We start from the raw sequence: 13338 nt of genomic DNA, 5'->3' as shown, positions 1-13338 counted from the left end.
ACGGTGATATAAAGTTAAGTTTTATCAGGGCAATTGGGGTTTAAGAAGAAAATTAGAGGTTTCCAAAAACTGTCTGCGTTTTCTAAGATGCCTGTGACTTTGCTCATACGTAAAATTTATATTATTAGCAAATTTGGATTTACTGACCAAAACAAATATTTGCTATAGAAAATATTACGCTGGAAGTGAAAGTAGGACCAATTTGGAAGATAAACAATTTTACAAAAGGATTCTAACAAAATCCTTTTGAGTTTCCATGGTACGATGACGTTAGCTAATGTTAAACATGTTCATATTAGTAGGTACCTACTTTCATTTTGTACATTTATGTATGTTTTCTACAAACCAAAATGTCTTAGTAGGTATTTAAATAATGTTCGTAGTCACCATTAGTAACAAAAGACTGCGCAAGATAAATAGAAAATGAATGTTTCTGGGTAATCCACATACTGTTTAATTCGGTGGTTTACATGGAAACAAGAGGAGATGGTGAATGGTGAATATTTGGAACGGAACATATGATAGATGCATCCCAAATTCTGACCTATACAATAATATCAATCATAAATTAGGTAATTGCAAATCTTACCTTTGTTGATGATAGCCAATGTGAGACTGGAAAATATGTACTTTATAAAATAGACTAGTGTTATCAACTAGTTTCTAAAAGCGTGTTTAAATACTTTAACCAGTTTATAAGAAACTTTTCGTTCATTTCACAATAGTAATTTCTGTAAACATTGACTAGACAAGTGTACTTTCTGTTACTTCCAAAAGCAATTGAAGTTTCTCTTACTTATCTGCTTGTTTCCTCACAAGTACAAACATCATGATCGCAGATACACTTAAAGCCCATAAAATTATACCAAAAAAGATATTTATTGAGCAATCACAGTCCGTTTATGTTCTTAGCCCATTGCGCAACTTTAGTCTTAAATAATATGAAAAACAATTTGCCATTCGCCCACTGTTTCCTTTTATGTAAAAAGAGAAAAAACTCATCTCTAACTTGATGAAATTAATATGGAGTGTGGGTGTCATGAGGAGGAGCTATTATTACTTCAGTACGTCATTGAGGTGCATAAAGTAAATAAAAAAAAATATTGTTTGTTCTAGTGAATAAAGGTCAAATTGCATTGCTATATCTCACCAAAAGTCAGATTTGTTGCACATTTAGCCACACCCAGCAAATATTTGTAGATGATTTCCTAAGTAAAAAATACTGCGTATTTTTACTGTTGAAGCAGAAAATATTGTCTCTCTGAAATAATAAACTACCTTCAGTCTTGATTTGTAGTAGGTTTAATAAGTCCTTGAGCTTAATTAGTCGTGACAAATCAACTACCGGAGCTACGATTGAAAAATAATGAATGCCGATTGTAGTTTTACGCACCCACAGTCCCATTGTTTTATTCAGTAAGGTATAGAACCCATGGTAGTTCGAAAACATATTTTTACCAACGTTTAGAATTTTAAAATGATTCCCAAATGCTGCTAGTTATTCGTTTCTAAAATATCTTATGAAGCCCATGTTTGGTAAACTGAATAATATGCATTCTGTCACGCCCTCTGCCCTTAATTTCGGTCGTTTTTCTTGTGAAATCATCAAACAAAGTCAACGATAGCTCATTTGGTTTAGTTTATAAATATGCAATTCAATTCAATAACAATTTCATTATAAATACAGATACCAATGAACACTACGAGGCATAAGTTAATTTTTTTTATATAAAATAATCTGAACAGGAAGGTTTTTTTCTTTAAATTCAATGGTAAATTCATTTAAAATTACTAAAACAATACTTGTGCTACTTCGTCATACATAAATTGAAATAACATAGTGAATAGTTACGGTCATGTCAACTCATATCATTATAGTTGTAACTGGGTTGGCTAGATGGCGACTGATTCGCATTTATTTTCTGTGGCGCGAGAGCGAGACAAACATACAGCGCTCAGGAGTTGGTGTGAGCGAGAGAACCGTATGTTATTATTACGCCTACACTGTGGACTAGTCGCACGCGCTCACAAAAAATCCATTCGACAAGAGCGCAGGCGCAGCGCTATATTCACCCACAACTTCACTTCGGTCAACTTCGACTAGTGGTGATCGAAACTTCGATGTGTGTGGAAGTGAATTTAACTTTTCTAACATAATCTCACAAAAATAACAATAATCAGTAACTAAAGTACAATTATCTTATTTGATCGTGTTGGAATAAACATTTAACGTGTCGTTAGTTATATAAATAGTATTCATGATGTGTGATAATAACAGTCCTTCGACGCAAAGTATAGCGGACTACTTAGCTCAGTTGCTCAAAGACAGGAAGCAACTGGCTGCGTTCCCGAATGTTTTCATGCACATGGAGCGACTTCTGGATGAAGGTAGGTCAAAATCGTGTCGAACTATTTATAATACATCGGCAGCCGAGAGTACTAGTTCCTATCGTCGATGCTTGTCACCGAGGCGATCATAAATCGGATGCGTCGACAAATGTTACAACGCAAACGATATTAAGTTTATTTTTGTCTTCGCCCCGCCGAGTTATGGTCCAGTGATGTTTGTAATGCGATCCTACATTTCGAAAAGCGAAGTAAAGCAGACCGTCTGTGCCGATTTGCGGTCAGCGGTCGTTAGATTGTCGCCGACGAAAGAGATCGGTGAAATGTACATGTACTAAACGAGTTTGGTGACTACGCTTATGTGTTTCATTTCACTGTCCACGCAGCTGTTGTAAATAAATCTTCAATTAGCTGAGTTATGATTTTGAGGTTATATTTTAAATGGGGACGCGCGAGATGAAGGATCACAAGCCCTGGGGGTAACCTGTTCGCAGGGCCGTATTCTTACATTCCGCGCGAGTTGGTGGAATGTCGCCACTCTGTGTAGGTACCGTACGTCCACCATTCTCAGTCATACGAGATTTGTACGTAGCGCGGCGCAGGCGCACCGCTCCTTGTTCGATGTATAGCCTCGTTTTATTACTACACGTAACCAGTCCATGGATACTATGTAGCCCTTATCTTTGCTACTGAGCGCCTGCCGACTACACTCACTTGACGTTTGCAAATAAGTCCCGTACCGATTTGAATATGTACTGTATTTTAATGATGGTATATTAGTGCTGGCATGTTTCTGACTCAGTTGTATAAAGTAAGAATTATGATGAATAAAGTCATGACATGTTTTTTTTTGTGGATACCTACTCAAATTGTTTAAAATTGCTATAAGCTTAGTTTATTTCTTACTTAGGTTATATGTGTAAATACGAGTACATTTTAGTTAGCGTTTGTTCTTAGAATTTGTTTCTGTTTTCCTGGCTTTGATTAAACTGGATCTATCGCAAATGAATGTCTGTGCTCCACTATGAAATCAAACAAATTCAATAACAATCTGGTTTAAAACGCTACAACTGAATACTGGTACTTGTAGTTGTGCCCGGTCGCTAACATAACGACACCAGCAATTTATACTACGCTAACTCAAAAAAGCGTACTTTACAGTAGAGGCGTTTAAAGGGAAAAACGTGATAACTTTTACATTAATTAAGATACTTTTTTGAAATTTGGTATGCTTAATATTTAATTTATTCATTGTAATATCTCATATTTATATTTCCTTAATTATTTCTATTTTTTGATTTAGTGCAAGTTAGCCGTATATAAACGTAATTCATCAAAAAAATGTTACATCTTATACACGTCTAACTTATGTTAGCGTAGTGTAGTACCGTAGTGCATGATCAATCATCTTATGCATATTTCAATATTTTTTAAAGAACATGTACTTACTTACAAAACGAATAGTCAACGTACCATTAATAAACTAATTAATACGTTAACACATAAGTATTTACTATGTAAAAGTCGCTAAGTCGTTCATTTTACAGACGAATAAGTATATACACGAACGCACTATACTACGCTAACTATAAGATAGTGCAGTGTTGCACGGACTTTGACCAAAGTGATCCCCGCGCACACTCCGCTAATTATAGTTGGCGTAATATAAATCGAGTGATTTCTAAAAGTACCTTTACTTAGCGTTTTATTAGATTTGTAACTTTCTTATTTTTGCATATTTCTTCTCAATTTTTTTATGACTTATGTAAACACACATTTTAAGCAACTTGGCATAAAAAAACGTTTTTTCCAAATTTCGAGTTAGCGTAGTATAAATTGCTGGTGTCGATAAGACCCTAATTGATATTAAGAGCCGGCTCATCGGCAGAGCTTGTTAAGTTGCCTGTACATTGAAAGAAGGAATCTTCCGCTAGTTTACATTGTAGTAATGAATAGAAAGAAATAAAAAGTGCAGTCTCAACAAGTCCAGAAAACGTTTTGGCAAACTAGCTATTGATATTATTAAACAGTGTAGCTGTTTTGAAAATGAATATCAAACCACGGTATACACCAAATCTCCAGAATAATCTACTATACTTTGTAAAACAATGAAAAAATATAATGACTTATATTTCGAAGTAAAATAAATCGTTATTCAACCAATAAACCTTCTAAGACAGGTAAAGGCAGCGACAGAATTCATTGAAAAGACGATGTGTTACTTTAAAACTCATTACATACCCGAGTCACGTCTTACTGCAAAGCAAGGTCTATTCGACCGATACCTCTACATGTCATAATGTCGCAGCCATAACGATTTACTGTTAGCGTTGCCCTCTGGGATTAAAGGGTATGAATACATAGTAAGCAGTACCCAATCCACTATTCGTTTACACTATAACTAGGTACCTTTATTGCTGTGATATGAATAGATATCATTTCCAGAGAAGCAATATACTATGCTTGCATTGGTAACATTGTGAATGAAGATTTGAATAAAGATTTCGATAATCTTGTGCCCAAAAGGTTAGAAATAACACATAAGATGTTTTTCCTCATACACTGATCTATACTAAAATTACTAATTGAACCTTTAATTCTTCCTATATTCAAACTTGTTTGTCAATCAACAAAAAATGCTTTCCATCCGGTACCAAGACATTATATACAAGAAATAAACACAAAATACTTAGCTAACCACCGAACTGGCACAAACTAACAGTTCTATTTTGAAGAGGTAATGTTCTGAATATAGACGCAAAATATAAAGTAGACAAACAGTTTCTGTTGTACTGAATAGTCAGCAGATGTCCTCATGTTCTTATTGGTCTTATATTGTCCAATGTTTACTCGTATTTAAACGAGCACTTACGAAATAATGTCAGTAGCGCATGAATCTAATAAGATTGGTCTCGGTATGGCCCAAGTGGATTGAAATGTCCCATATCCAATGCCTTGTGCTAACACGTTTTTATTAAAAATGCCAACAACGGTATTGTACTTAAATTGCGTGGATGTAATTTAAAAACACGTGCCTGGTGATATTCTGCTTGCATCATTCTCGAAAAACTTGTTGATTTAACATTTGCCTTAAAAAGTAACAACTCTCAACTGGAGGGCTGACTCTTTAATTTCGTTTTGATAACATTGGTGAGACTTGAGTCACCCGTAACAGATTGGGAAATTTCGAGTCTTATTCATGGATATTAGCAAGTTTTTACGTGTTTGTGTCCCACATAAGTAACGAGCTACATGGTCCACTATATCGATGTTGTTTAAATTTTATGGTTTATTTGACATGTCACGCTGGACTACGGTGGGCACATACGACTTGACGAAAATATCGACGGCTAGCTGACAGCCGACAGGCGTGGCGTATCGTGTTACGCCGAACTAAGAAATTACGATGGCTATTTTCGTTAGTCGCTGGAATATTAGGCAAATGAGAAAAATATAGTTCACAACGATTTCAACATTTTTATGAAACAAGATATATAAAAGATTCTAACGTCTCCAACAGAGCAACGAGCGCAACAATGACTTACTACATATTGCATCCGCTAATGGGTACCTGTAAAATGATGCTGTAAAATAATGTCATGTTCAGCATGTACAGAATGTAAAACTACATTAAAGACCATGTCCCATCTGTTTCAATTCAAAGTTCATCATCAATAATAATAAGACATGATTTATCAAGATGTAATGGCTGACATTTTATAACACGGAATATTTGATAGTCACAAACAATACCTTTCGACCGTTCAATGTTTACATATTGAATAAACTATTTGGCTGTTTGCATTCCGTGAAGAACAGTAAGCATCACTAGATAACAATGCGCTAACCAAAGTAAACATACAAATTCGTCAATCAAAACATTAAACAGATATAAACATATAGATTGGACATGTATTGATAGATAAAGGGACATCAATGAAACATCGCTTCATATTTTATCATACTTGGCCTGATAGGAACAATATAAGTGGATAATAAAAACAGCAGATTTATAGATAAAATTTTATCAAATATGTTACACACACTTGATTTACAGATTAAACTACGATAAAAGATAAAAATGAGTTTAATAGCCTCAAGCATTGTTCTTATCGGAGAAAATATCAGCAGAGCGTTCTTTGTGAAAAAAAAAAGTTATGCATCCTAAAAGGTACTTGTAATAATTATCTGATGTAGCTGCCGCGGAATTATTCAATACCAGTTCCACTGACCCTGTTTAAATGAAATCGAATTACACCGAACGAGTAATACCTAGTACACACTTAATAATGCAATTACATATTGCGTTTTGATGCGTAGGCGCCACCTACCTCTGAAGCCGCTGCTTGGTTCCGCAACCCTACAGCAAAAGTGAGTCTTAGTTGGGTCATTATAAGGTTGCTTAGTATGCGATTAGGCGGCTGCGCCTACGTCGATGACCAAATGAGGGTAGCCGTGGGTAGCGTGGAGGTGTAGAAGCCAAGGTTGTTCCAGTCGCTTTCTGACACGTTATAACTTGTTGTGGGTTGCTTAATTGCAGAGATTCAAAGCAGTCCTCAATGTTATGCCTTACAATCAATTTTGACTGTCAACCGACCTTACCCGAAGGCTCCAAATTGGGACGCAAAACAATATTTTTTGCATGATAAAGTTAATGTCATGATCCTCTTCGCCTTATTTAAAGTTTATTAAGGATATGTGAATAATCAGTCCAATATGCCAAATTACTGAATAACTTAAGAATAATTTACAGTCTAACTTCTTTACTGATACGATTGTATTGGTTTAATTGGTACCAATAAAATGTTTGATATAAATGTAACAACATTTACTTACCAAGACATATTTTACTCCTTCGTTTGGATAACGGAAAAGAAGGGAAAACCATGGCCGACAAGAAGTATGTACCTACATGAAAAATGTGGCAACGCTTGCTTTCTTGCTTCCTTTGTATGAGGTACTTCAGAATATGTTACAGAAAGCAAATATTGACACGCGACTCATTATCGCGTCGACCTCGATAAGGCTACACTGCATCTCTGTAGAAAACTGGATCATACGAGACGTCTATTCTTCGTTCGTTCCCACGACACTGCCGCTGCGTATCTACGCTATAATATCTAAACCAACGTGATCGTTCTGCTAATGAGAGATATTTTTCTAAGGCCGTGACAATGTACCTACACTACACTACATAGTACTTATGTAGGTACTACTAGTACTACATAACCGCTACATACGTGCCACAGCTGTGTCATTATTTTTTGTAGACACTACAAAATTCTGTGCCTGTAAACCGGGAATGTTTGATCCGTTTGAATGATACTTTTAAAAAGGCGGCACTTTGGAATCAACTATGACATCTCTTTGGAATGTTAATGAAAATTATAGGGCTATCATACTTAGTAGATGCTATTCGATGCACAAAGAGAAGAATGTGTGGGCTATGCGTGAGTACTGTAATTTGAAATGAAAATCGATCGCTTCAGAATGCTGAGAGAACCAGTTCTGTGGGCGGAAGACATCGCCAGCCTACGTGGAACTTCGAACAGTCCTTCAAACATTACTTTTACATTCGGACGCCATAATATGACCATTACACCATTCATTCTCCTACGCAGGTCACATGATTTATGGAATCTACGTTCAAATTTAGAAATGTTGTTTTCATAAATTCAAAATTAGAAAGTAGCTCTACTTAGCAAGAAATTGACCATAAATCAAAATCAGCATCATCGTTTACTATAAACCGATTAATTTGGCCACAATTAGATACTAGTTCTGTATCACTTTGAGTCTCGATGCTGGCACACCTGAGATGTGTGACAACTCAATCTAAACATAATTCAAGTTTATGTGCTCTCTCTAAGCAACCACTTAGCATACGTGAATATTCAGCAAGTCTGTAACACGAATAGAAATAAGACGGATTGCTAACTGGTACCTTAACAAAAAGGTCGGAGTCAAAGCGTGGGAGCTGACAGCCCACGGACAGAGGTAACTTGGGTGGACCTGCTTTGTTTAATTGTGGCCCTCAACGCCCACGGTATCACCAGATACTTGACAATTGAGCGTTATACAACATATTGAGTATTTGAAAAACGTGACGCGATTCGAACAAAGTGACTAGATCTTGCAGACAGATTTGCACAATTTTGGACTGGTTCCTTAGTCTAACTTAAATATCATTAGTTAAAATAAATACTAGTTATTGAGCAAAAATAACTTCCCTGAACCTTCACACAATCCGGCGGATGTCTTTTTTATCTCTTTTAAACATAAAAATGTGGGTGTGTTATGAGAACTGGAACTCATTGTTTAAGACGTGGATTTATTAAAGATATAATATTTTAGCAATGACTACAGATACGGCTATCTACCGCTTAGTAAAATGGAGGTGACAGAAGGTCATAGAAATGCAACACGTAAGTGTTATGTAAACAAAATCAGGTTACGATGTCTGTTAAACTTACAAAATATGCGAACAAGTCATCATCAAATGTCATTCTTGTTTATTTTTAAGACAAAATATTTTGCTTGACTTCCTAGTCAGATAACCTACCTACCTAAATGCTAAATTTTGACGCGCATGGCCATGTTACTTGTCAAAGTACGAAATCAAAATGATATACTGATTTGCTTGACCTTACAAGTTGCTTTATGCAGTGTTTTACTAAGTAGCAGCTTTGTTTTCATGTTTTAATAGCGTAAAGTTTCAAAAGATCAAAGCATTGATCTTTTGTAGAGAGAGAGAAACAAACCAATAAACTGATTCCACTTCCGTACGACTGCGTAAACCTAGTTTTGTTGTGTTGGCTATTAATTGGACAAGATTTGTATAAAAGAAAAGTTGCATAATGCCACTTTGGTGAAGCATCAATAAGGACATTGAACTCCTGCTACAACTGGACATTTATGTTGGTAGTCGAATACAAGAACAAAACAAAGAAATGTCTAAACACAAACTTTCCTGTGTGAAACTAACCGAAACTGTCCAGTTGTTTGATTAGACTTTAGAAGCGTTTACTGGTTTTATGCATTAGCAGTTACAACGTACCTACTTTGTCAGTGGGAAACGTAAATACTGCGTGGACAGATGGAAAATCGTTGACCCACTTAGTACAATAGGCCAATAAATCTTCTTGTTTTGACAAAAAAGGTTTTTGTTGTAGGTGAGCCGACTTGACTATTGATTCTCAGTTAAGTACACCTTTGGTCCACATACAATTCCTATTGGCGTAACATGAACAGTAGCCATTCAATTTTATTGAATATTTTACTAGCATTTATTCCATTTTCATTTTATGTCGCCATGTTTTGTTTCATTTAACTGCGGTATGTCTAAACGTATCATGTTAGTTTCCAGTTGACATGAACATAATTTTCTCCTTAGCAACATTGTTTCGGATTAAGAATAGGATTATTTCCTACTTACAATAATAATGTTTGACTTAATTTATGTCGTAGTCACACCTAACTTGTGACTTACATGTAGTTGTAAACTTCAATTGCTTATTGCTGATGAGTCTAATTTAGTGAGACATTATTCTACAAGAATCCTAAGGTTGAATACGTGAAGTTGACATCATGCATAGATTCCAAATGATTGAACTCACGCCAGGCGGACGATGATAAAATCTCTGGTAATAAAAATTACTTTCTGTACCAACGATCCGAACATAAAACATAACATTTCCTCTCTCCATCAAATGAGATTAGAACTCAAGGTTAATGAAACAAAGACAAGTAAACTACACAAATCGTTTGCATAATCTGGAAAATCCCATTCGATATCTGGTCCATGAAATAGGATTGTTGTAAGAAATGTCGTTCGGGCGCCGGTTACTTACTTAGTAAGTTTATTAAATACAACGACTGGATGTAAATCTTATGTAATGCTTATGAATCTTATTGAATAAGGCAATAAAAATAATATATTTATAACAACGATAAATTTTCTCAGACAAAGTACAAAGGCATGTCAGCCATGTCAGGTCATTTGATGCGATTAATTTATAGTAGCTACGTGCACTTACATCTTGGTTGGCACGCGTCAAATCATTCCACGTTTTAAATTCAGATGTGAATAATTATAGTTTTTGACTTTTATCTTAATTTATGTAAAATTCTCGAAGTTTTGTAACACGGCCTCTTGAAGTAATTAAAGAAAATAATGTCATTCGTTTTACGTCAGTTTTAAAGAAAATTAGGCAGTAACTATAGGTAAAATTCTGATTAATTACAAGGTATACGAAACTGGTTTGACATGAAAGCAAAATTCATTCAAATTCTCAACTATGACTAGATAATGTATTTTTTATGAGTCAGTCATATCAAACGACCGCGAGTAGCGGGGCCATTTCAAATGTTGATAATAATATTAATTTAGAGTTTCATTAAAAATGTGAAATTTATTGTTTATCCTATTACAGTGGTTACGATAACGCTTGCCCGGCCTTCACGCTCCACACTAATCGCGATCCATGCAGCGCGGGCGCACGCTGTCTGACCTGTTATTTAATGTTTACATTGACGACAGTTTCCAATTATAATTAGTTCTTTTTATCGTCGTTGGTGTACATTTTTATTGTAATTAATGCAAATAATATAATGAAACAAAGTTGGTACGTAGTCACGTAACAAATGTAAATAGGTTGCGGATACATGAGAGAAAGAGAGAGAATAGATTAGTCATTGTTTGGACAGAAGATTTTATTTTGAGCATAAAGGGCTTAGCGGAATGTATCTATTTAAATTGCGTAGTGAACGTAGTAAGTAACACTGCGTAATTTCTTACAAACTTAGTAATTCGTTCAATGGAAACTGGGCTGGTCTAGTTCTTCAACTTTCTACAGAAGTACGTAGGTGGCGCCCGACAGTCGACATTTAGAGACTTGTTGATCGGCGACAGCTTAATGGTATAATAGATGGCTTCCTATACTTTGAGATATAAACTGTGCGAATGTCCAAACAGTAATGTATTCAAAGCAATGCTAATGACCATTTGTTAGTCAAAACCTAAAAAAAGGTTATGACATCAGCACTGAGCATTGCCACCGTTTTTTTTCACACTGAGTCCTGAGATTCGCTTTCTATCATCGATAGGCAAGGCACTACTAACAAGCAACACAAACATGACGAAAGTGCCTCCGTTGCGCCACACGTGTGGGATGCGCAGGCGCCGCTCTGCCGTCGGTTCTAGTGTAGACGGCTTAAGGGTCCCATTCATTTCGCATTAAGCAATTTGGTGAACGCACAGTGTTTACCGGTTCATTCATGCGATTGTGCAATTGTTGATACGTGATTTATACCTACTGCACACATTAAACACTGGCGGTTACCGCACAAATATCCGATTACTGTATCCACAGTGGTTACTTACTGTAGTTTTTATTTTGGATATGACGCTAACGACATGCTGGGCCGGCAATTTCGGCTTATGGACACAAGGTTAGAGGAAATTCACACCGAATCGTGTTTAGATACTTACATATTATTGCATTATAATTAAAATCAACAGGAAGCACAGATATCGAGTGGATTTATTAAATGTCCTGTTTTAGATGTATGTATTTAAACGAACGTGATGCCATGACTCACCAACGAGAAGTCGTCTGCTTATGTCTTTACCTACTTTCAGATGCTGATAGGTTATAACGATCTCTCTCCTACTCGCCTATTATAGATATATCTGTCACTCTCTAACTCAACTAACACTTCACGTGTTTGCTGGCTCGCCTACACGACGTCATCTGTTAATTTAATTACTTCTACTTTATACCATGCTTATAAATGTTCCTATTTCTTAAATAATGCTCGTTTTCACTCTCATAACTGTGATGCGGGATTTTTTTACGTCAAGTAAAAAGTTTCCTCTTCGTGAAGGGAATAAGACCCCCACAGAGGTAAATTTTAAATTCCTAGAAAGACGTTTGTGTTAAGCACCGTCCTAAATGTATTAATAGATATAGACCACGCGGTTACCCGACGAAATGTTATCTGAATTGAATACTTTAAATAAGAGAACGTTTCAATTCATAGGTATTTGTGTGCAATATGTCACCAAGTACAAAGAATTCCTTGAGCGACATTCGATGTAGGTTAGGATGATCGTAATGACACTTGTATTATGAATATAAAGTTACTGTTTATCTTATTAACGAACCTGCTTATAGATGAGAAGATTGTGGTGTTAATCTAAGGTCAGTCGGTAGTCTCCGAGTAATGTCGTCATTTACGTAATTCTGTACTAATGATGATAATAGTCCTGTTCATAAAGTCGATTCGCTGAGTCCCGGACAACGGCTCGTTAAGACACTTGCTATTAATATTAAAGTACTGAATGACTATGATTCAAAGTGACAAATAAAAAGTGGAGAAGTACGTATATTATGTAAGTAAACTGGTAATTTAAACAGAAGGAACTGCATCCAGTCTTGTTGTCTGGATGCTAGCCAACTTCATCTAATTGGGTCATTTATATGCATTACAGAATTACTCAAATATTTTCTGTTGGTTTAAAATATAAATTATGAGGGATTATCTAGCTAAAGATAATACTAAATTATACCTCTGAATCTCGGTTTTATTATTCAAGAAAATATATAAAATTTTTGCCTACTCCCTTCGTGATATTATGTGACATTTATAAAAATTGTTTTAAAAGTTGAGTCATGTTTTTTTTTAGAATCCAAATATAAAATGACATAATATTGCTCAGCAATACTATAGAAATTGCCATTGAATAATAACAAATGTAACTGTTAGTAACAAGCTATTAATTTTTGCTTCCTACCCGCATGCATCCGCATCGATCTATCCTGCATTTCATTATGTTTTAACGGTGACTTTATAATTTGTGCTTTGTGATAAAACTCTCCCCTTTGAATAGCAAATGACACAATTGTTGGTTATTATTCTCTGCCACATCCATATTTTTCTATTTTAATGATGCACTATAGCTGTCCCGAATTCAAATATACTCTAGTAAAA

At 35.5% G+C, this 13338-nt stretch overlaps 1 protein-coding gene across 13 annotated transcripts in view; it reads left to right on the top strand.

Annotated features, from left to right (window-relative positions):
- Positions 1 to 2038: 2038 nt before the first annotated feature.
- The window catches only part of LOC118269879 (protein held out wings), a 72924-nt gene continuing 61624 nt past the window's right edge, over positions 2039 to 13338 (top strand). For 6 of the 13 annotated variants that reach the window (XR_007707453.1, XM_035585235.2, XM_035585232.2 and 3 more), the window contains exon 1: positions 2040 to 2388. Coding sequence is in view for 12 of the 13 variants with exons in the window: in XM_035585235.2 (XP_035441128.1) it covers positions 2259 to 2388 (130 nt within the window). In the remaining variant the exon portion in view is untranslated. Of the gene's footprint in view, positions 2389 to 13338 lie in introns of all 13 variants that reach the window. The other 7 variants (XM_035585236.2, XM_035585233.2, XM_050706868.1 and 4 more) reach the window with 3 other exon arrangements.

Source organism: Spodoptera frugiperda, chromosome 30 (assembly GCF_023101765.2).
Source record: "Spodoptera frugiperda isolate SF20-4 chromosome 30, AGI-APGP_CSIRO_Sfru_2.0, whole genome shotgun sequence".
Classification (NCBI taxonomy): domain Eukaryota; kingdom Metazoa; phylum Arthropoda; class Insecta; order Lepidoptera; family Noctuidae; genus Spodoptera; species Spodoptera frugiperda.
Note: the sequence above shows the minus strand (reverse complement) of the source record. Positions and strands in the feature narration are given on the sequence as shown.